Genomic DNA, 25,791 nt, shown 5'->3' with positions numbered 1-25,791 from the left:
ATTTTTAAACATAATATTTTCAATAGGCTTTGCTTTTCAAAGTAAAATCCGATTAGTTTTTTTGAGATTTTTCTACATAGTTTAAGCTAAAATAGGTTTACCTATGAGGGTTTTTAGTACTATATTTCCTATAAAAACACACTTTCTTTTCAATAATATCATAATTCATATTTTCTATTAGGAATTAAAATTTTTGGCTGAGCTCCCTGGTGTTGCCTTGGGCCCCAGCCCGCCTGAGAAAAACAATGATCGGCGCCCCTGCTTAAAATCATCACCAGACGTCCATAAACAAATCTGTGCTTCAGAAAATATAAGAAAGACAATATCAACCCTTAGAAAAATCTTAGTTGTGTTTACTTCAATCCGAATTTTAGTTTGTTTCTAGTGTTTACAAGCCGTCCCGGTTTGGGGTAAAAAATAAATGGTCACTTTATTTATATATTATCGTCGTCGCCAATGTTTCGCGCCTCGACGCGTTAATAGTTAATTGCCTACTCGCGATACTAAGAAAAGATATTAAATTAATAAATAGGTAAATTAACTAAACTAATTAATTTTCATATGATGCCTACGGCTCCGTCGTTAGCCGTACCCGTTTCACCAACGGCTACAAAAATGAACAGCCGGATTGGTTTTAGAATCGACGATTTGGTAGGAAGGAATAATTTAAGCGGCAAACTTTCGAATAACAATAATATACAATCGGAGGTCCGATCTCGAAGCGTTACTCCCGAATCGGACCGGGGACCATCACCGGGTTTACCCCGTCCTCAACCGCGTCGACGACCGCCAAGTTCGAGTCCACCTCCGGCTCATTCCCGTCTTATTCCAGTTTCATCGGCGGCGGCGACGGCTCCCGGCGGTGGAATTTACGCCTCATCACCGCAAAGTTTCGCCTCATCTCCCGTAGTTATGGGTTACGGAGAAGCCATGTCCGCGGCGGTTCACGCGGCCGCCGCCGCTGGTCTCGGACAATTTTACGGCGGAGATAGCGGGATGTCCCCGTTTTACGGAGGCCATCCCGGTGCCCATCATCATCATCATCCCGCCACGTCCCATTTGGCCAACGCTTTGGACTTGAGCTCCGGTCAACCCATGTCCGTTTCCCAATTGATGTTAGCCAGAGAACAATACGCGTTATATCCCTGGTTGTTGGCTAGACAACATCATAGACTATTACCTCACCAACAAAGATTACCGGGTAAGAACAATAATTAACAATAATCCGCATGAAATTACGTACAAAGCATGCCCTAAATGAATACCTAGAGTTAAAATAATTGGTGTATTGCATGAATGACGCGTTATTGCGCCGATAAGTTGGTCTTGGACTCCAAGAGAGAGCCCAGTCACTTAAGCTCAAACGTTTACTAAAACCATTACGCTAATGATGCGTAATTCAAGCGTCGGACGCGACGCGATTTAGTACAGGCAAATGCAGGGGGTTGCGCGCAATTCACGTCACAAGCACCTGGGACTCAGGGAGTGATTAGTCCCTCGGCGAAAAAGAATTTTTCGACCTTAGAAAATGCATGCTGGTAGATTTATAAACACTGATAAAATAAATAAGGTTTCAGACTAAGGAATTCACCCCTTCCAAGGTTAATTGGTTGCCTTATGATAATAATGAACCTCGCTATTGCTATAGAACCAAAAGCCTACTTTAATCTGATGATATTTTTGTTACTGTTAAATTAATTGGGGGAAAAAACGTTATCAAGAACATTATAATAACCTATAATAATAATAATAATAATATTTGCCTGACGCGAAAATAAAACGGAAATTTACGTCAAAAAGTGTTATTGCCAACCTGATTTTATGTAAGGTGATATTTCGCTGTACATCGCCAGGTACGAGCGTATAATTCTATTTATTTCTAAAATCCCAATGTAATAAATAACTAGAATCGGGGGAAAAACATAAACGAGCGCGATACAGGTGCATGCGCTGCACAAGTAAATTAAGTTACGAGAATTGCGTCAAATATTAATCAAATAGAGAAAAAAAAACCCATTAGATAAAACCAAATTACAATGATATAAATACGGGAACTTTAGAAGTAAAATTTATAAAAAGGCCATTTTATTAAAATTCTAGGAAAATTAGTCCTTTAATAATTTCAAATTTATACCAACAAAACGCGGTATAATTTAAATTTTTATAAAATATTCGAGTTGTTTTAAAAATCTCTATCATTAGGTGATGTCATCAAAATCTTCGAATAATTATTATTTAACCAATAATAGTTATCGAAACCCATAAAGCGGAAATGTATATAGTACAAACGACAAGTGCATGCGCTTAAAAATAAAACCCTTACTAAACATCTATCAACTGCGCTTTAATCGCGTAAATTCGCCAAAGTTTAGGATAATGAACTATAATCAAATAAATGGGCGTATTTATCAACAATAAATGTAATACCAAGACCTCTCGAGTATAAATAAGAACCCATTAAGCAACCTGGAATATAGGATTGAGCTGTAGATTTTTCCCTTTACGTATCCCCGGCTATATTCAGCGCAGGGGGTTCTCGGTTATTCTCAGTTGTCGTATGGGTTCTTGGTAGAAATAAAAGAAAATAGTTAAATATAACAACATAAAACGATCCGCGCTTATAGGTTTACAGGCTGGAGGCGTTATTTAGAAGTCGAGAAAATGATTTCGTTTCGCTAATAGAGCGCTTAAGTACCTAACTCCTAATAAACACGATTTCTCAACTAAGATTGTATGTTAAGAAAATTCGAGTCAAACACGAAAATGCTTTAAACTAAGCATCATTAAGCAATTATATTTATAAATTTCGCTTCTAATAATCATTATAACCATTACATCATAAAACATATATATTATAAATCCCAAAATAATATTTTTAAATGAAGGTTATATCGAGGAAAATTAACCTAAAATCTCTTGTAACTAAAACAGTCTTTACAAAACACAAGATGACACCGTTATGACGTCTACCAAAACCTCGTGATAGTCGAAATTAAACGGTGTTATACAGGGTGGTACAGTGTCAAATTCTATGGCCGATTTTGAGTCGAAAATGTTCTTCGGCCTTACAAGTTATGATTTTAAAAGTGTTTTACGAATGACCCCTTAAATTTAAGTAAGAAACTGAACAGACAATACTAATTTAAATTAGGGGTCATCCCTAAAACTCTCTAAAGGGTAACCCTTGTGTCAAAATTGCATTTTCGACTCAAAATTGATTTCCCATAGAACCCACTGTACTTCGTTCATACCACCAACCTTTTTGAAACACCCTGTACAATCTAGAATTAAATAAAATCATCAAACCAAACTTAAGGATAGAACAAAAAAAAAAAAACGTTAAGAAACGTTTAATTACGGCCATATTTATAATAACCCGAAGCTATTTGGCGCGAAACTAAAAATTAACGGTCTCGGATGATATTGTACATTATGAGAAACAATTCAACCCAAAAAACAACTTAATTGTGAATGGGAGGAAGATTGTGGTTAAACTTCGCCTTAAAAGTTTTGTTTCATTCTGCCCCCACTGTTTAAAGGCCGACTTCCAACGAAAAGGGTTCTAGCAAACTGAAAACCGAGCATCGAGACTAACAATGAAACGACCGTGCCGATTTTCGAAGCCCCGCTGGGTCAAAAGTTGGAAGGGTTCTCGCTAACTGAAAGTCGTGCAATGTGGTTCTAGCGAACTGAAGATGAACAATAGAAATCCTTTTAAATTTATTTACTCTCGAATTTTTGCTTTCCAATGAAGGAAATTCTCTATTGTGTATCTTCAGTTCGCTAGAACCACATTGGACATTGCACGGCTTTCAGTTAGCTAGAACCCTTCCAACTTTTGACCCAGTGGGGATTCGAAAATCTGCACGGTCGCTCCATTGTTAGTCTCGATGCTCGGTTTTCAGTTCGCTAGAACCCTTCTCGCTGGAAGTCGGCCTTTAAACGTATAAGCGTCATTTTGCGAGGCTCCAGGCATTTTTAAGGTCGATGCAGTCCAGATATATGGATGCCGTTTGTTTGGACTTAAACATAATTCATTTTAATTCATCTCCGTAAACATCTAATTAAAAACGAGTTAATTATATTTAAGAGATTATTGTCTTTCCATAGAAAAAGGTGACGCCAAAAATTATCTAGGACATCAAACCCCGCAATATATACTGAAATGAAATTTTCCGCGAAACAACATTATAAATAAGAATATATACCTGGATTTTGCTTTTCTAAGTGGACCCCCTGGGTATGGGCCCCCAAAAATGGGACCCCTGGTAAAGAAAGAAAAAAAACACGTTCTCGCCTATGGACCCCAACATAAACCCTACTCTATTAGTTTAACGGTATGACCCCTATAGCCCTTGCAAAAGTTGCCAAACTGATACGTAAACATCCCACCAATATTTGAATTCAACCCAACTTTGCTCCCATTTATTTCAAAAATGATACACACTCGTACACTTTCTCTATTAGAGCAAACTAATATTGAACCTAAATAAACAGAAATGGCAGCAAACTGCTTTATACAGCGTTAGTGTCAATGGAGAAATAGTTAGGCCCGCTTTTAAGGTATCCAAAGATTTATTTCTCGGCGATGACAAAACAGATAACCTTAGGAATGAAGGATCTATGAATAGAGGCATGCCAATATGCCAGTCCGAGTTAAAAAAAGGCGTGGAAATAAACTATTTTCCTAGAAATATATCCTATACATATAGTTTGTAGGGGGTTTCGTAAAAGGACGTTTTTTTTTTTGGCTTGAACGGGGATGAGTGTTTGGGATTCTCAAAAGTACATACATACTGCGGAATGATACAGTACCTAAGTAGGGGGTCACAAATATGTGTGTTTCTCTACATCAAAATCTGCTAGTTTAACGAAGAAGGATGATCGAATTTGACCTCTAACCTTATGAGTTGCCACTTGCAACGCGTTCCTTCAAATAACTCCATGGTTAAAATTTATGTACACAACACCTCGCAGGGTTCATACCGAATTTCCAAATGGCAATATAGACCAATTCGATGTAACTACCAAGAAGTGATATCTAGTCTACTAGGAAGAAGGTATAAATTCGCCACATTTCCAGCTTTATCTCCAGTCCAAACAAACGTAGGTCCGGAGTTAATCCCCGCCTCCTCTAAATTACAGCCAGCATCTGATTGGTTCTAGAAAATTCACGTCATCGCGACGCGAATGAAGAAAATTATGTATTTTCCGACTGAGGAGAGTCGAAATAGCCCGGCCTCCTTTTAACCCCCCTTGTATTTTGCAAGGGGGACTGGGACTATGGCGCGCGAATACTTAGGCATCTTATACCTTCTCCCTAGTAATCTAGATATCGCTTCTTGAACTACGTAGAAATGCGCTAGTGGGAGAGCTAATTGATTTTTAAATCCATCCACCGGACTGAAACAATGGATGAATAGTTAATTTTTTGTTTTTATTATTAATTGGTACTTAGTTCCGTGGTAATTATTTAGCAACTCGGTGTTAACTAAAAAAACTTGGTATAATTTTCCCGCTTAGGCAGGTCACAGGTGACCATTCGGGTCTTCCCACGACAAAAAGGTAAAGAGTTAGTGAATTTTTACAAGGTAGTTTTCATTTTATAAAGATCTCCTCTCTCTGAGCCTGAGCTAGCGAATCATCTTCGAACTTTCTGTGGTAAACGTGCAGTCGTTTTTGGACACCTGATGGTGTTTTTTGGGGGTTTTGGGTTTTTTTTTGGGGACGTTCCCCTTTCGCTAGCTCGATAGAGAAGATCTCCAGGATTACAGTTTAACAAAGGTTGAAAGGTTGTTTTACAAAATTTTCTTTTTTTTTATACAAAGGTGGATTTTGGTTACTTTTAAAGGGTTGGTGGTCTCTTTAGAAATTTAGAAAGTTCAAGGTTTTTGTCTTTGTTATATTGTATTTAAGGTATTTTTAGTGGTTAGGTGGGTTTTTTTATTATCGTTCACTTGCACTTGATATTTTATCTTTCATACACTTAATCTATACATGGTTAATAATATTTATAAAAATTTTATTTTAACAATTTTAACTTATTTTATGAAAACGCGCAAATTACTTTCCGAAATTTTCAACAAACCAAAAGGGACAGGCACGTTGGTAAAACTTTGCCTTTCACGTCATTTGGCACATGCGCTGTAACCATTTTGTATCAAGGGAGTGCGGAGAGACGGTGGCAATGTATCAACCCCCTTGTATTGTATGTCCGATACTAAGGGTTAAGTCGAAAAGGTCTATTCTCCGATGTTTGCACGAACAAAGACTAAAAAAAATCTTAATTTAGAAACCTCCCAAGTGGCGCATTTTAACCTCAAGTGTTAATGTGAAAATTATACCGCAATAATAAAGAGTTTTTGTGTAAGGGGTTTAATTGAACTACTTTAAACCGTGAGACTCCGCCACCGTTACAACACCCTTCGATTAAGTTAAATGATGTTCAAATGAAATAATTTAAAGCTACTCATAATAAACTGCGCTTGATAAATAATTCATATTTTGGAATTAAATAATACAATTTTCCTGGATCGACGTCGTCGAAATGAAACTTCTTTTTCAATTTCCAATAGAATTTTAAAGGGCTCTTTTTTAGGCATTAAATTTAAGCAAAGGCTTAAGGTTGAAGTATAGGGTTGAGGCGCGTTTGGCGCAAGTTGTAAGAATAATATATTTCATTAGCGGCCATGTAAGTTACGCCCCACTGCCAAAAATGTGGCGTTTAAAATACCGACCGGTGAAGCTTAGAGAAGAGAGATGAGATGGAGCAGTAATGTTTGTGGGCCATGCGCGGCAATGAAAATCACCCAGAGCATGCCCAGAGTACTTCGCGCAAGCCCCTATTCTGAGAGAGCGGTAGCTCTCTTAGATAAGACTTCATACTGCTTTTAATGTATAAGGAGGGTTTTTTGTTTGGATGTAGTTTTTTTTGTATTGTATTAATTCATTCGAAAAAATTCCACAGAACTACAATTCGGGCCCTTAATATGTGGTTAAAATTTCAAAGAGATTCATAAATTAGTTTATTTTATGAAAAATAAAGTTGCTAAGGGTGGTTTTCATTTCCATAAAATTAATCACACCTTTTGATGAAAAACAGGAATTTTTCCCATAGAAATCTTTAGTATGGGATTGTTAAGTGCTGCCACGTAGCGTGCTATTTTAAAATTTAATCTAGTTTTCACGAATCTGCTTCAATGTTTAAGACACTGTATGACCCTACTAAAACGCCACTGAAGATGCTGGGAGGTATTGGTTGCCGTAGATGGGGGTACAGAGACGGGGGTAGAGAATACTACTCCATCTCACCTCTTTCCTCCAAGGGTGAAGAAGGGCGAAATAAAAAATGTATTAAGGAAGAAATAGGGGATTTTTAAAAGAAAAGAAAAAAAACCCGAAAATGACTTGAAACTGGTTACATCGGTTATAGTTACTTTAAATGGATGGTTCACCATTAAGTATCAACATTTTATACACTTAGTGGTTCGAATATCTAAGATGCCATTTACGAAACTCTGATTAACATCACCCAAAACTTATTTAGTATTCAGAGTTGCCACGGATTTTTCATCTAAAAAAAATTCACTGACTTTCCCAAGTCATTTGCACTGACAAATTTTAATTTCCACTTTAGTTTAAGGGGTTACTTTGCAGTCCCCCCCCCCCAGTGTTGCCAGGCCGTTGACCAGAGATTGCGGAGAGAAAAGTTAGAAGTTCCGTACGAATCAGTACTTGACCAACTTGACTCGTCACAAAAGGGCCTGACAACACTGCACTGAGGCTTAAGCCGAGATATGGGAGGAAACATTTTGTATCTATTATGGATAAGTTTAGAATGTTGCTATTAAATATAGGAACCAATTATCTTGACAAATTGTTATGACAGTTTTAAAATTTTCCGACATTCCACAAACATTTTAAAAATCCATGGCTTATCAAGGTATTCCAGGTACGTTGTCAACCGTGAAATATCGCCTCATCACCCGTGTTTATCATCTCCAGATGTTCCTCAAATTACACCCATATTCAATACCAAATTTTCTTATAATTATTAAATATAGACCTTTACCTGCTAAGTGTGGATAGTGCATCACCGCTAAGTTTTAAGAGGGAAAAATGGGTACAAACATTAGATCGCTAATTGGATTTGTCTGAATGCTTTCAATTAGAAATATCAAAAAAAAAAAAAAAATATTACTTCATCTCTTCCTAAAAATGCCTTATATAATTAGAGGAGTTTCTGTTCGCACGAATTCAATTCCAATTTGGTTAGTGGTTATACTACTACAGGGTTCATACAAACCTGGAAAAATCAGGGAAATAAATAGTTGACAAAAATCTCAGGGAAAATTCAGGGATATTATGAATTTTTAATAAAATTCAAGGAAATCAGGGAAATTTGCGTCAAACAGGGGCCGAGTAATTAAGCAAAATGTTCGTGAACATTTCCTCCATATAGGATTAACATTACACTATATTTTGGAGGCTCATAACTCTGGTTCTACTAGAGATACTGGGATGTCCTTTGAGTATGTAATAGTCCCATTTATCCCCCATTCAACCATACTAAAAACTTAGGGCTACGACAAACAGGGGCGGAGTAATTTAGCAAAATATTCATACCCGTTCCATAGGATTAACATTACACTAATCTTTGGAGACTCGAAACTCTGGTTCTACTAGAGATACGGGGATGTCCTTTGAGTATGTAATAGTCCGATTTATCCCCCATCCAACCATACTAAAAACTTAGGGCTACGACAAACAGGGGCGGAGTAATTTAGCAAAATGTTCATACCCATTCCATAGGATTAACATTACACTAAACTTTGAAGACTCGAAACTCTGGTTCTATTAGAGATACGGGGATGTCCTTTGAGTATGTAATATTCCTATTTGCCCCCACCCCTTTTTCGTTAACATTTGCTCCATAGGATACTCCATATACGGGAAAAACCTGGAAAATTCAGGGAAGTATATGGGGAAAAACCTGGATATCTCTGGGAAATTTGTTTTCCAAAAGTTGTATGAACCCTGTACTAAACGAGGTCCAACCCGGGATGCTCTTTTAGATAGGTGTGAACTTAAACTTTATTTATTACTTATATAAAATATACTAATTGAGGAAAAAAAATCAAATCGATATTTCTCTAAATTGCAGCGAGTCCAAATATAGAATCTATGATAGAGTGGGTAATTTGCTTAATTTTAAACGTAATCGACACTCGGTTCAATGGAAATCCATCCGATTTGACCATTCAATCGGAACGCAATTAGTCTCGCGAAAATGAAGTCCGGATGAGAATATTAATTAAGCTATCACGGTCCCCGAAAGATAATTAATGATTCATTTTTTTCTTTCGTTTCTCCCTCGGAAACTAAACGCGTTTAAATGACTTTTTTATTTTTTTAAAGTGTTTGTGAAGTTCAAAGTAATAAAGTTTAAATTAATTTTATACTCTGAGATGCTGAGACGCGTAGGTTAGTCCGAGATATTTTTTTACTTATTTAAAATACTCCATCCTCCCTTTAAAATGGTCTTAATATAGATAGATTCAAGGGCGTATTGAGGTGAGCCAAGTAACAAAAAATTAACCAATTAATTATATTTTATGAAATAAATGATATTTTCATTTAAATCATGAATATCTAAATATTAGGTATCGGTTAAGCCTTAATTACTCAAATTAAAAAATTTAAGAATTAAAACTAATAATTTAAATGTACATATATAAATAAAATAATCAATCTTGTCATTAATTATACCGCCAAGTTAAAAATAAAAATACCGAAATGCCTTTCGGGTGTTTTTGGTGTCACATGATTCAAGAAAGACTGATAAAGTTTGTTTACAAAATTTAATCCTAAAAACATTAATTTAAACTTAATAACATGATTAGCGTTGATTATCGAAATTAAAGAAAATGACCTAAAATTTGCTATCTATAAATTTTAAATACTTTGGTATAACCTTATTTCTTAAAAATCGGTAAAGAGTAAAAAGAAAAAGAAATTAATACGGGGGACTAATCTGGGTTTAATTATAGTTTTTACGAGCAATGAATGATCGGTTTAACGCCTTAGGGGTCACGTGTTTTAGTAAATTAAAAAAAGAGAGAAAAAATATTATTTAGAATTTTATCAAGTTGTAGCTGACTAGGACAGGAAAACTTTAAACGAGTCAAAGCATAAATCAGGTATTTTTACCTCTCCGAGTGACGAGGACGTCACAGAGAGGTAATACGCTTAACGTTTCAGTCTGTCTGTCTGTCACCGCGTTCGCAGTTGGCAAATCGGAGCAAAATCATATACTACATCCGGACCGCGTTCGCAGAAAGCAATATTGACTTCTACTCCATTATAATCGTTAAGGCAAGAAATGATGTCTAGTTTATTAGGGAGAAGATATAGAATGCCTATGTATTCGCGCGCCATAGTCCCAGTCCCCCTTTCAAAATACAAGGGGGGTCGTAAAAGGAGGCGCCGGGCTATTTCGTCTCTCCTCAGTCGGAGGATACGTAATTTTCGTCATTCGCGTCGCGCTGACGTGAGTTTTCAAGAACCAATGAGATGCTGGTTGTAATTTAGAGGCGGGGATTAACTCCGGACCTACGTTTGACTGGAGATAAAGCTAGAAATGTGGCGAATTTATACCTTCTCCCTAGTAAACTTGATATCACTTCTTGGTTAAGGTTAAGATGTACGCGGCGATCGGCTAGAGTTACGAGAAACGCCTAGCCTCCCAATGGCAGGGTTTCCACCAAAGGTTCACGCAATTGCGGTTTTCGTATCCCTTATTGGGAAATGGGAATCGGCCAACTGATATACCATAAGGGGCATACGCTATAGTCAACAATAGCTATGTTTAAAATGATTTTAGGAATAACGTTTCTTAAAAGGGAGATTAATGAATCTACTAACCATAAAAATAATATCAATTATATTTATTTAATTATGTTAGAAAAACCTCTTAAACGCATGGGTAGATAACCCTCGTCTCGACTCGGAGAGGTTTATTTTGGTTTCCCAACTTGTTTTTTTTTTATAAAAATTATACACTTTATCCATATAGAATCTTAGTAATTTTACAAGTAATTATTAAGACATTTAACGAAAAATTATTTGTGCCTGGTAAAATTATATATATGCCCAAAAGAGCAAAGTACAATTATTGGATGAACTAAAAATGTTTTTCAAGGAATGAAACATAAATTTCTCGCTAATCATTGAACATTATCTCTATAAAAATCGTGATCGAGGGATCTATCCCTATATTTTTATTGGTTAGCTTGAGATAAATTATAACTCCGATAACTCTTTTAATTAAATCTGTTACATTTGCATATCTTTACGACAACTAGGAGAGATTTTCAAATTCAACATCGTTTTAAAATTCTAAAAGTTCGTATGTACAGGGTGTTTCTGATAAGTTTATCATAAATTAATGGGATTTTCTTTGGGAAATCGATTTTGAGTCGAAGATGCAACTTCTATCTATGACATTATGATTCTGCCCAAGGGGGTAGACGCTCTGGATCTCTGTGTACACCCGAGTTCAAAAGAGTTCAGCTTTGACAGTGCATTGAGTTCAAAACCTTCTTTCAGAAACACCCTGTTGTTAAATCCTCGATTGGATATTTCTTTAATTCACTTTATGCACAGATAAATCTTTTATTTAAATAATTTCAAATAGAATTTAGTTAGTGTGTTCTTAAAGAGAGAGAGAGAGAGAGACAAGGTTATATTATGTTCGCAATAAAAGACTGGCGATAACCTCATTTCACGCATAAATTAACGTGTCTTTTAGAATAAATTTCCCAGATATATAATCAATCGAATATATATTAATGGAAAAGGTATATAATTATTATCTTAAATACACCACTAATACATTACGAATTACGTGTTAAACCAGTTTGGTGTAATAAGACATTAAAAAAAAATAATTTAAAAATAAAATCCCTGACAGCTTGAAAAATAGCATTTTAATATTCAAGAGTTGTTGCGAGGGACTATTTTAATTTCTACGAGGTTATACGTTGCATAATACTGCGCCTGTGATTAATTTTGATTAGATTTCTCACATGATTTTGTCTCCAAATAAGAATTGGAAGAAATATATCAACCGCGAAAAACGATCACCAAATAAATTTTGAAAAAACAAAATTAAATAAAGTAATTTGGTTCTGGGGGATTTTTAAAAGCCACAGTTAAATATCTTAGATCGTATTTAAAAAAAAATTATCCTCTATAGTGTAGTCGTTTAACAACTTTAATTTTGTGGGTCAAAAACTTAGCTTAAATTGGTTGTTTTAATATTAAATTAAATGAATAGATTTAAAATGAACCTGGATGATACGGTGGATCAAATACACATCACAGGGTCAGAGGCAATGTTTCAAAATTTAATTGGCGTGGTAGGAATTGAATTTGTGCAAATATAATGATTTATGTAAATGAAATGAAATAATAAATCTATGAGAAATAAAACGATTACCCCATTATATTAAATCTAATGATAAATTTAAACCAATTAAATATTCCGAGTTTAAATGACTTAATCGCTACGATTAACGAATATCGTACGTAAATTAATGGGAAAAACCCGTCGAATTCTTTGTAATATTTCAAAGGCAGTTGGGCCGCCCTACGAACAAGTACTAGCTATGCCTATTAACCGCGCTAAAAGCTAAGAAATAATCTATTAAGGTTCTTTAAAAGGATATTTAAGTTTTTTATCATGGCTTCCTCGCATAAAGGGGATTGAGGTGTGATAGTGTATTAACGCCAGATCATGAAACCAAAACGAGTTTCATTCAATTTTTGGCCCGCGGCCATTCAAACCCTAATTATTTCCACTGAGAGATTCAAGTTTTCCCAAAAAAACTAAACATAACCGCGTAAAGTGATAGTGATTTTATAAACTTCTTTTTGTTATTGAAAAAAATTGAAAAATTTCATTCCATACTCATTTAAATCAGAGGTTAATATTTGATTTTTGTGGCACGCTTTGCTTTTTCACTGATTATAATTTCTCAATTTCATAACCATGAATCAGGGTTGCCACAGTACCTGGAATACCTGGAAAAGTCAGGGAATGTAAAAATGGGCCGAAAAGGTCAGGGAAAAGTCAGGGAATTTTATTTTAGTGGGTAAAGTTTCTTTATTGAAAGAGTAATGAAAGTTTTTCCTCATCCTGTCTTAACACAGAAAACTCTAGAGCAATCCTTAAAAATGTCTAGAATTGTTTTTGTGAAGTAAATGCTCTCTAAAATATGTCTAAGACTGTTATTTATTGTTAAAATGTTTTTTAATCATTTTGGTGCAACACATACATAAGAAAACTTAATGTAGAGAGTTTATTTAATTATAAGCACTTAAAACGTGCTGTAAACATTTACACTTTCGACCTAGAAAGGTCAGGGAAAATCTAAGAAAAAGGTCAGGGAAAACCTGGAAAAGTCAGGGAATTTGGTTCTGAAAATTCCGTGGCAACCCTGTGAATGATGAAGTGTTAGTACGCTGGTTTTACAAGTGGCCTATTGAAATCCTTAAAAGTATTTGATAGCCCGACTTCTAACCTTTTAAACGATACTTAATGCTCGAGGTTACAACAATTGGGAGTTCGGACAATTAAGCAACATAGCGAAAGACAATCCTTACAACCTCCACTTTGAAGTGTTTAACTCTTAAGGGGATACTTCTGTTCTGAATATTTTCTTTATTATTCGAAAGAGCGCATAAAATAATGAATATCTCAAATTGGAACCATGTTTCTATCTACAATATTAAAGAAGATATGAGCAATTAAATTTCCGCAATGGCGCGAAGCACCCTATTGGACGCCTAGTACCACCTGACGGGTTCGTCCAATAGGGGTACTCCCAGTGAGTGCTTCACGGAGAAGCCTAACGCGTAGTGTCCATTACAGAAACTAAATTGCTCGTATCTTCTTTAATATTGTAGATAGAAACATGGTTTCAATTGATATACTCATTATTTTAGAAGATCTTTGGATTAAAAAAGAAAACAAAATTCTAGCCTGAAATCCTTTGAGTATGTTATAGCCCCACTTCTCAACTTTATAACCATATGGGCAAGAAGCGATATCTAGTTTACTACGGAGAAGGTATAAATTCGCCACATTTCTAGCTTTATCTCCAGTCCAAACGTTGGTCCGGAGTTAATCTCCGCCTCTAAATTACAACCAGCATCTCATTGGTTCTTAAAAACTCACGTCAGCGCGACGCGAATGATGAAAATTACGTATCCTCCGACTGAGGAGAGACGAAATAGCCCGGCCTCCTTTTACGTCACCCCTTGTATTTTGAAAAGGGGACTCGGACTGTGGCGCACGAATACTTAGGCAGCTTATACCTTCTCCCTAATAAACTAGATATCGCTTCTTGATATGGGCTTAAAACAGTCAGGGCTCGAGTAAATAAAGAAAATATCAAAGACAAAATATCCTGGCAAGAGAATTTAAACTTGTAAAATCTTCTATTGATGAACTTCTTAATTTAAACTTTGTCTCATTTCCTTAAAGTCTCCATCTTATTTCATTAAATAGTTGAGTCAAGAAGATAATTGAGATAGGGGAAACTTGGATAATCTAACTAGTTGCAGAAACGCCCCCTAATGTTCATTAAGACGATTAAACAAGTTTTAAATGTAGGGGGAGATCGCTTATATGGCAAATTAGAAGAAAAAAACCGGCTTTATAAATTCCGTGGTACGCCGTACACTATATACTTCTTAATAATGGGGCTAACCGAAGCCTTTATTATCGTATCCTCAACGATTAATTTATACTAGCTAAGCCTAATTGTAAATTGTAAAAAAAAAACACGCGAAAGCGGACTTTGGATCTAATTTAAATAACGGAGAACCCCTTTGATTAACCTCGTAATTAACGCTAATTTAACGATGTACGCCACCAGAACCGCTTGCGAAAAGCGACAATCGAGCTTTCCCTGGGTTTTTCTATCATTTATTTTCAAAAATTTACGCTTTGAGGCAAGAAATTATTCTAATAAATTAATTATTTCAAAACTAATGGAATTTGATTTATATTTGTTCTTAACAGGAGTGGAAAGCCACGGTTTCATACTCCATCCGTTTCGAAAGCCGAAACGGATAAGGACGGCATTTTCACCATCGCAATTGCTAAAGCTCGAACACGCTTTTGAAAAAAATCATTACGTAGTTGGAGCCGAAAGAAAACAACTGGCGCAGAGCCTAAGTTTAACGGAAACGCAGGTAATTTAAACGCTATTAATTTGCTTAATTGATTGATTTTGCCTGACGAAAACTCATTTACATAATTTGAAGCAACCCTAATTACTTAAAATTACCTTTAAATTATAGTTGTTTTCAGTCAAAAGGTTATCCAAGAAGTAGCCAAGGCTTAAGCCTGACATACCAAGTCTTTTCGATATTTTAAAGTTGAGATAGGCACCGAATTTGGGTCAATACTTAGAGAAAACATTCCCATTTCATTCAAAAAACACTTAAAAATGCAATGAAATCAAACCAAACTTGGAATTTAATTATTAATTAACCTGACGCGAAACGTGACACCCAAAAAAAAAGATCACAGGACCTAACTTTTTTTTTTTTTTTTTTTTTTTTTTTTTTTAAGAGGTTTCAATGTAAATTGGGTCCCAGAAGGGTCCGCGACAAGGATGCGATTATTCAGGTTTCAGTATGTGAATAATCAGGGAAGGAAATGAGGTTTACTTGGGAGGTGACGGAAGGGGTGTGGGGGTCAAGTCACCTCCGGCGGACACGGGGCAGTCGGCACCTGTAGGGTAGGATCGCCGACATGTGTCGTATTCCCTCAAACTTTGCCGCCCAGAAGCTTGGCTTACAGGAGTGCGCCACACTCCTGGCAGGACCTAACTTACAGCAAAGTTCAGCCGGAATAAAAAATAGTTCGTCTGCTATACTACGAACGCTAGACCTCCAGGGTTCATGGCTATACATAAAACTATGACCTTTCACCTCAGGTCAAGTAATAGGCGAGCGTGCGCTGTGATGCGGTTTCCAATAGGCAGTCCCCACGAAGGAAAATTTATAAAATACGTACAACTACAATATAATGTTTGCATGTATAAGAAACTTTAATTCTAACTTCATGAAAAATGCCAAAGGCAGAACGGCATTAGTGTATATTTTGAAATATTGTGTGCTGCCACATACTAATGAGCAAAACAAAATTATTAAAATTAGTTTTTAAACCCGAAATAGGCAGAAAAAGATATTTTGTTTCTAAATATTTATTTTTATTTCTGGTGTTCGGTTTAAATTATTGCCCCTTCTAGCGCGAATTCCCAATACTAAGAATATTAATTACCTCGATTAAAATCTTATAGGAAATTAAATAATTTTTCGCCCAAGGGTGGGGGAAAGAAAATTGCAACGACCCGTTTAACGCTGTTTAGATAGCGCCAAGTAATTACACACATTTAAATGGAAAAAACGACGCCCTTGTATCGTTTAAATAACCTTTAAATAACCAAGAACTTTACCGATCTTGAGATAAAAGAAAATTGTGGTTTCTTGCTAAATTAGTTTTTCTTTTTTTTTTCTTTAATTTAAAAATGCTAATGAGGTCAGAAATTTTGGTGGGAAGACAGGATTTGGACCAAATAAAAACGTAACTTAAAAAAGGGTGATATTTCTTTGAAAATAAAATCACCAGTTTTGGTAAAACACCCAAAACTGTCGGAGGCCAGTTTGGTGAACTTTTTGGAAATTTGAAACTATATTAAACTTTGATGAGTGGTTTAGCTATTCAACAACAAAACTAATATTTAAATTATATAATGCAGAAATTTAGTAGGAAAACGCGATATTAGAGTTTAAAAATGTCATCACTAATAATTACCTAAACAAAAAAAAAAAAATATGAAACAGGTCCTAGAATTTCAATATTTCGCCTAAAAACATTTGTTTTTAGGAATAAAGCACGTTCTCTGAGTCTAATTATTTTTGAATCATTATAGATATTATATTAAACATTATGTGTATGTTAATTATTATCTGAAAGGTTTCGCGTGAACGTATAATAAAATGTAAGGTGTGGTACTCACTGATGTTTCACGTTAAATTCAAATATTCACGAAACAAAATGCGATAAACGTGACTTCTTTTAAAGACACATTTGTCAATTAAAAGATGGTAATTCGTCCGTAGAGGGTCGCGACAATTTTGCCAGACTGGAATAAATTCAAAATTAGACTTGGAATTATTTTCTGAAATCGAATTTTTACGTGACAAGTTAAGATTAGATTTTCATTTCAAATCGTTATTACTATACTAATGTTTAACCTGATTTGAAATATATAAATTCATTTTAGTAATGATTCTCCCAGCTTCATTCGCGTCATAAATGCATTAACCTCGATTAAAACAATTATCTTAAATGGTGTTTAAAATAACTTCCAAGTCCTAAGCTTAACTTTGTAAATTAAATAGTAAGGTCTTTAACTTCTTAAATGCTTCGAAATTGACGATAACACGTGAAGAAGGGCAAATAATGAAATTCGGCTTAGCAATCCCTTTCAAAAATACATTAATTGCGCTTAAAAGAGAGTTTTAACTTCATAATGCGTTCAAAATAGTCAAGAACGTGTAGAATAGACCAAGATCTGAAATTAGGCATAACAAATGAATTAATTTAAAAATAATGAAATTAGGCTTAGCAAATTCATTAAAAAAAAGCACGAATAAGGCTAAATGGATGTACTAGATAAGTTAATCTATTCGATTCGAAACTGGCCTTCGAGATAATTAAGTCTGGAATTAAATAGCTTAGTTTAAATCGTAAAGCACATCAAAATTACCAGTTTTTTTTTCGTAATCCGATTGGCGGCCTGAAAACCCTTTTAAAGGAAACATAAAGAGATTTCTTTATTCGCCAAGTTTTTTACGACTTAATCCAAAGCATAAAATATTAAATTTCGCGATAACTTTTAACGACGATAGAATTAAACCTGGCAGCAAGAGCAAAAAGGAAACCATTTTTCTTCGAGTTGTTCTTGGCTTGGGAAATATATGGAGGAAAATAATAAACTTAAATATTGCTAAATAATAAATAGGATCTTCGTAACGTTGAAAAAAATTACCCGGTGGTGGTGCATGCGTGCCAACTTGTCGAGGTTTTGTTTTGAAATTATTTACAATATTGAATAATAAAAATTTGATAAGCCAGCTTTTTGGGGCCGTCAAGTTTCAGTCATTAATTACCAGAGGCCTTCGATGTATCGCTCGTTTTGATGTAATAATCAATTAGAAGAAGTTAATAAACTAAAATAGAACTGTCCCAAATTCCTCGACAGTCCCCAAACTCCAATATCAAAGCCCATAACAAAAACGTCCCTGAATCGATACCAAATCGAAATGTTTGTACGGAAGTATACAATACTGTTAGAAGTCGGTAAACGAAAGTAGAATGTGGTCAAGACTTTTGTAAATTCACTCAAAGTCAAGCCTAAAAACGCATCAGTTTCTAAAGGACAATTTACCTAATCTCTTACAGGTCAAAGTATGGTTTCAAAACCGTCGAACCAAACACAAACGTCAAAAACAAGACGACGATGACCAGGACCCTTCAAAGTCCCCCAAGGACAACTCTCAAGAAGGAAAATCCTCGGAATCTAACCCGGAAGGTAGTGGTAGACGTCGAGACAGTCGGTCTCACGACGAAGACGGTGATGACCTCGTGGAAGATGAATCGGACGACGAAGAACTTTGCTGTGACGCGTGATAGGCAACAGCGCACAATTCAAGCCAACCTTTAACGCGCGTTTTGCCCAAGTAACGTTCCTCGATAAAGACTTTCTTCAACAAGAAATGAACAAAAATACTGTTGAAGAAACGTCACGTGATCAAATTAATAATTCCCGCCAATTCCATTCGTGAGGAAAAAAATGGACTATATTTTTAGATACGTAGATTATGCAAATGTTTGCGCGGGAACGGTGATGGTATTGGCGCCTTACGTAAGTACAGAAGCGAACAATGTCTTGAACGGGGTCCTTAGTTGCTCAGAACTTTGTGTTCGGTAATTTAAAAAATGTTAAGCCTTAAAATTCCGAGTAACTAACGACCTCGAATTTATTTTGTTTGTGTCGGACCCGACACGACTCGAACCGAAAACGAAAGGCGCGCAAGCTTAAGCACGCTGTTCAGTATAGTACCTTATTTCGATGTTTACAGCGAAAAAAGCGTAAAACGCACTATTTATTGTAAATAATTATAAATATATTAGCGAAAAAGATGATGTCTATAGTTTTTAAAGATATTTTGAGGAACGGTACGTGATTTGTATAAAAATAATTTAGCCTATAGGCGATATTCATCAATCGATTTGCGATAAAATGCGAGGACCTTTCAATTAAATGAAAGTTCCAGTTTTAAAATATGGTTAAGCCTAGGTTTATAAGTATCTAGAAGTACAACGCGCTATTTAGAGGAACTTATCACGTAGATTATTAAGACTTAATCGGCTTTTATGGTAGACTAAAAAAAAAAAGACTGATTTTTTTTTAAATCATTTTCACCGCTTTTGAAATTCATAGTTTTTCATCAAATTAAATTAAACCAAGGGAATCGATCAATTTTTACGAACTAATCGATCAAAATGACCAATAATATTAATGCACCAATCGCGAGCACATCAAAAAAGATGACCAATAGAAAGCACTAACTAATCGATAAATTCGATCAATCATGAGCAAGTTACTAACTAAGCGATAAGTTCGATCAATCATGAGCAAGCTACTAACTAAGCGATAAGTTCGATCAATCATCAGCAAGTTACTAACTAAGCGATAAATTCGATCAGTCATGAGCAAGTTACTAACTAATCGATAAATTCGATCAATCATGAGCAAGTTACTAACTAATCGATAAATTCGATCAATCATGAGCAAGTTACTAACTAAGCGATAAATTCGATCAATCATGAGCGAGGACGTTACTAACTAAGCGATAAATTCGATCTATCATGAGCAAGTTACTAACTAAGCGATAAATTCGATCAATCATGAGCGAGGAAGTTACTAGCTAAGCGATAAATTCGATCAATCATGAGCAAGTTACTAACTAAGCGATAAATTCGATCAATCATGAGCGAGGAAGTTACTAACTAAGCGATAAATTCGATCAATCATGAGGAAGTTACTAACTAAGCGATAAAGCAGACCAATATTTATTTCCCTTGGTTTAAAGATAGCATTTTCACACTTTTTAGCATTGCTTGGGAAATTTAAATTTAAAATTAAAAGTTTTTTGTATAAGCAATGGGCATTTATCATTAAAATATATAAATAGACTGAAAATAAGTAGAGAACTTAAAAGATCTCAATTTTTAAATTTCTTAATCACCTGTAGTTAACTGATAAAAAAAGACTGATATTTTATTAAATTTACACCTGTTAGATTACGCTTTAGGTTAATTTTCAAAACTTCATAGCTTATTTCTTTAGAAATTCTAAAACGAATTAGATAATTAATTAAATAATTTAATTTAAATTAAATTAATCCTCCGCGCCGTCCGTAAAACTTAAAACCTCCTTTAATTAATTTAATACTCACAGAGGCTTGCGAAAATCGTATTTCATTAAATTGAAATATTTTAAACAAAAGCTTAATTACTGCACGTGTAAATAAACAAAAACAAACAATAATAATGTACATTAATTTCTGATTAAATAATAATTAAAATCAAACGCGATGATTGTATTGTATTTCATTTATGAAATTAACCCCGTATATTTATTAAAATGATATTTTGCTTCAAAAAAAAAAAAACACGCTTCAATTTCATTATAATTCCAAGCCAGTTTGAACTAATATAGGAAAATGGTATTTAATTCTTAATACTGGTTTTAAATATTGTTATTTAAAATACGGAAATTTTTTTACTGTAGCTTGCTTAATTTTAAAAACACGTATAAAGAATTAGGGTTAAGGCAAAAGAAGTATTGATAAGTTAATGATACTGTATAAAATTTAAATCACGAAGACCTAATTTACATTATGTCTGATGGTAACGCGTGCCAAAGAAAGGGGGCTCGCCTATCTTATAACTCATTCGCCTTAGGAATTAAATCTCGCTTTTTATATAAACTGAATTCACGTGATTTTTTGCGCATGGAGGTATGACAAAATACGTAAAAATACGAAGGTTTACGCGCCTCTATAAAGACATACCCGGTAAATTTAACTGAGATAGCTAGAAGCGAAATCGATGGAAAAAAATATGTTATCTTATTATTGAATCGAATTCAAGTAAGGATATATAGATTTAGAAACTAGAAATTTCACGTGATTTCAATTTCGTATTTCCACGTTCCAAAATCCTTGATTATATACATCTTAAAGGTAAAATTAATCTAGATTATTTTATTTTTAATTTGAAAGAGCGTATTATTTAGCAGCGTTGCCCGTTAATACATATTGTGTTACTTTCAAGAGCGCCATTTTAAAACATGGTAGAGGGCATGTTCAACATGAAATAGCGTAAGTTTATAAAATATGTTCCATGAGTATGACGCTACCTATACTTCGCAATGCTAGAGAGAGTTACAGCTCGAGAGCGACAAGCGAGAATTGCAGACTACACTCGGTTTTGCAATCCATCTTCCTATTTTGTTTGTACTAAGCCTTTGACAGCGTTTCACCAGGCGTCGCTTTACGAGAATTTATGACGTTTCATCTACGTCACCTCGTGACAAGCTCTCAGTAACCAGTGACAAACTTATGGAAACCATCTTACGGAAATAGATATCAACCAGTATACCAAATATTAACTGTTGAATGGTATACGGAAGTTACATTTTCGGATAGCAGTCATTTCACAAGATGGCCGCGGACTCAAAAACAGCTAACTACTGTTAAGAGTAAAGTCAATGGAAAATTTCAGCTTCCTAGATAAAAAGGTTTGGTCTAGGTGTCGATTCAATAGAGCTATCTCAGAAGCCATAGTGTGACGTCACCCATGCTATTTTTCCGTAGAACCAAAGCGGTACCAAACATGGCCGCCCACTGCCAAAGGTAAGCCCCTGACGTTTTACCTAGGCACTGACGTCACAACTGAGATAGCTCTATAGTATTTTATACCTCCAACGTAGTCTGCTTAAAATCACAAATAGGCCTAACAGTCTCCAATAAGTTAACTTAATTTCTCGTATCTTTATTAAAATTGTAGATAAACACATAGTTGAAATTAACATAAGCCCTTTCCTTTAAATTTAGTAACTACTTTTGAAAAAGAAAACATACAAAACTTTTTGTATCGAACCGTTAAATACCGTACCGTCTTGTAATTAACTCCGATAATTACAAGGAATAATTAAATAAGTAACCGTTGGCTATAGATAAAAACGTGTTTTTACGTGGAACAATATTTGAATTTTAATCGATTTAAACCTGTTAATTTCGCCTCTAACTTCGTATGGAAAAAAAAAGAAAACAAAAAAAATCACGTGGGAACCTCTAAAATAAGTGCTAATTTTCGCGCACTTTGAGTTAAAAGCTTTATAAAAGCTAAAATGCCTCGAAACAGCCCGAGAAAATGGATCAAACATTACTAATAATGGAAAAGCCATTATGAAAAATGATTCGAGTATGGTAATACACGTACGTCCTTTCAAGTTCCCGAAAATACACCATGTTATGATAAGTCTGACATAAATTAAAGGGTGATATTTTTGGGCGATTTTGAGTCGAAAATGTAACTTCTATGACAGCCACCGTTTTCAAGTTATGTTTGGAAGAGGTAAATCGTACCAAGAAGTGATATCTAGTTTATTAGGGAGAAGATATAAATTCGCCACATTTCCAGCTTTATCTCCAGTCCAAACGTAGGTCCGGAGTTAATCCCCACCTCTAAATTACAACCATGCAGCATCTCATTGGTTCTTGATAACTCACGTCAGCGCGACGCGAATGACGAAATTTACGTATCCTCCGACTGAGGAGAGGCTGCGAAATAGCCCGGCCTCCTTTTACGTCCCCCTTGTATTTTGAAAGGGGGACTGGGACTATGGCGCTAGAATACTTAGGCAACTTATAACTTCTCCCTAATAAACTAGATATAACTTCTTGATCGTACCTTTGGAATTTCTACTTCTTTCAAGATTGGTTTCAACTACATTACAATATTTTTTATTTCAATTTTAATTACGAAAATTAATATAACACGGCGAAACTGATTCAAAACATTGCGAAAGTTATCAAAAATGATTGAACGATTGTTTGTTTAAATCGCCTAAACGCTTGGTTGATTGAAATAATTAACTATAGTATTTGAGCGGCTTGGAAAACCCGTTCTTGGAGGTTAGCGAAAAATTTGCCCTAGGCGATGTTATCTATATTCGGAACATTCCATTTACTATAAAGACAACTTATAATTAATTTAATAAATAGATAGAGGACAATTGTATAGCGCGTAACCTCCGTAGTGCAAACAAGAATTAGATGTTTTTATTATACACCAGATAAATACAATCTTTATTTAATTATTTTTTTTCTACCTAGTAATATCTTAGAGTCATTTTTAACCTCGCCTTTTCTTGGAAAAAAATGTAAACTCAAGTTTCCTCACCTGAAAATAATAACCGCCTTCAAAAAGCCTCCTCTTTAGATATAGTTAATGAGTCCTAATGACTCCTGAAACGTAATTAACGAAGCTTTATTTCCTCCCAAAGTATAATTTACATTAATTGAAATCTTGAATTTAAACCATATTTACTGGCCAGAGTTAAAGTTTGCGGTAATTTCAAATAAGACTTATCGAAATTGAAGACGATTTGTACCAATGTTTCATTTCATAATTCCCAGGTCTTTCCCTGACCAATTTTAAAGGCCGACTTCCATCGAAAAGAGTTCTAGCGAACTGAAAACCGAGCATCGAGACTAACAATGGAGCGACCGTGCAGATTTTCGAATCCCCGCTGGGGTAAAAGATGGAAGGGTTCTAGCGAACTGAAAACCGAGCATCGAGACTAACAATGGAGCGACCGTGCCGATTTTCGAATCCCCGCTGGGGCAAAAGTCGGTAGGGTTTCAGCTAACTGAAAGCCGTGCAATGTGGTTCTAGCGAACTGAAGATACACAATAGAGAATTTCCTTCAGGGGAAAGCGAAAATTCCAGAGGAAATAAATTTAAAAGGATTTCTATTGTTCATCTTCAGTTCGCTAGAACCACTGATTGCACGGCTTTCAACCCTTCCAACTTTTGACCCAGCGGGGCTTCGAAAATCGGCACGGTTATACTCCATTGTTAGTCTCGATGCTCGGTTTTCAGTTCGCTAGAACGCTTTTCGATGGAAGTCGACCTTTATAACATTCGCTTTTATTTGTAGTCAAGTCAAAACGTTGCGTGTTTAAAAATTACCAATTTAACATTATTAGCTTCAGATATGTTCCTTAAGTTTATCACTGGTTACTGAGAGCTTGTCACGATGTGACGTAGATGAAACGTCATTGTGGAAACCATGATATAAACAAAATTTGGAAGGGGGGGGGAAAGAGAAGAAAAAAAAAATCTTTATTTTTAGAAATATAAATGATTCGAGTTATAAGCTGTAATTTCAAGATGTAACCGCAAATTTAACCTCAAAAAAACTTTTGTCACTAATTGAGGTATTCTCGTATTACGTTAATTACTCGTTAGATTTATAATAATCGCGTATTATAAGGGCAATTACCGCGCGCTACAGAGAATGCGTTTTCCCGTTTCTATCGCCCAAGGCTTGTTGAAATCTTCGTTATATTAGATAAAAACAGCGCAAACTTTATTCTCGGACGGGGCTAATTAGCTGATTAGGAACATTTTTAGGGCGCGGTCTCCGCTCTGGATTATTCTATTTTATACCCCCCCCCTCTAATTCTATACTTAAGTATACAATTTTTAATTGTAAAAAAGCCCTATAAGTTCGCCTGTACTAAACCTAATCTTGGATTCCAGGTTAAACGCTATAGCCACTCCTAAAATATTTAACTAATAAACAAAGAATTCTCTCTCATTGTTGAATTAACTTAGATATTTAATTATTAATTAAGATTTAAATACTAATTGTTCCAGGTACTGGTTAATTGGGGTTATAACCGCTGTTATATTTGAATATCGAAAGCCTTATTAGTTACAATCCCCCAATTACTTTAATTTTTAAAAGTAATTCGGGTTTACGGGGAAGTAATAAGAAAAACTGTATATATACATTTTTTTTTAAATGCCAGGAATGAGGTTTATTGAGTTTAATTGTACTTTATGGATATTAGATTTAAGTTTGGGGTGATTAACATAACATTAATCTTGACGCATCCCTATAGCTTTTATATCCGTGTTTTAAAGATTGTGTTCTAGTTTAATACGTATACTTAATTGGTAAGGAAGATAATTATAATGTATATTTTAAAAACTGCCTAATAATTAAGCATTAATTAATGCAGATCGTGTTTTAACTTCATTTTTTTTTGGGAATAAAAGCAAAACAAACGTCTTTGTCTGTGTGTATGTATATTATGACGTCATTAAAGAAGAGGAAATATTTTCAGTCACGGTCCAAGTTGGCGAGTTTATCTAATTACCCTTTAATTGAGTATAATAAAACTAATTTTTCGCTTTTGGGAATAACGCGCGAACGACAAAAGAGGTTTCTTTTGAATTTTAAACGCTCGTACGTTTAAGACAAACGCCTTTAGGACCACAATTTCCTTAACATTTATTTTGTTAAAGGGGTAGTATCATTCAATTGCCAAATAGGCCTTGGCTCA

At 35.0% G+C, this 25,791-nt stretch overlaps 1 protein-coding gene across 1 annotated transcript; it reads left to right on the top strand.

Moving 5' to 3' along the window:
* The first annotated feature begins 411 nt into the window (after positions 1-411).
* Positions 412-20,820, top strand: LOC149623228 (homeobox protein EMX1-like). The gene is made up of 3 exons (XM_089852320.1): positions 412-1,201; positions 15,089-15,261; positions 18,545-20,820. Exons 1-3 carry the CDS (start codon positions 562-564, stop codon positions 18,770-18,772), a joined length of 1,041 nt encoding a protein of 346 aa, XP_089708446.1. The 5' UTR covers positions 412-561; the 3' UTR covers positions 18,773-20,820.
* Positions 20,821-25,791: the final 4,971 nt, after the last annotated feature.

The sequence above is a fragment of the Phalangium opilio genome, unplaced genomic scaffold, assembly GCF_054372755.1.
Source record: "Phalangium opilio isolate 3A_F unplaced genomic scaffold, DU_Popi_V2 ptg000113l_1, whole genome shotgun sequence".
NCBI classification, from domain to species: Eukaryota; Metazoa; Arthropoda; class Arachnida; order Opiliones; family Phalangiidae; genus Phalangium; species Phalangium opilio.
The sequence above is the reverse complement of the archived record's forward strand: the minus strand, read 5'-3'. Positions and strand labels throughout refer to the sequence as shown.

Bases quoted from the DNA above. Each gene is read 5' to 3' on its own strand.
- LOC149623228 (XM_089852320.1), top strand. From the start codon at position 562: ATGATGCCTACGGCTCCGTCGTTAGCCGTACCCGTTTCACCAACGGCT. The intron at 1,202-15,088 runs GTAAGAACAATA...TGTTCTTAACAG, and splicing joins TCACCAACAAAGATTACCGG to GAGTGGAAAGCCACGGTTTC. The intron at 15,262-18,544 runs GTAATTTAAACG...AATCTCTTACAG, and splicing joins TAAGTTTAACGGAAACGCAG to GTCAAAGTATGGTTTCAAAA.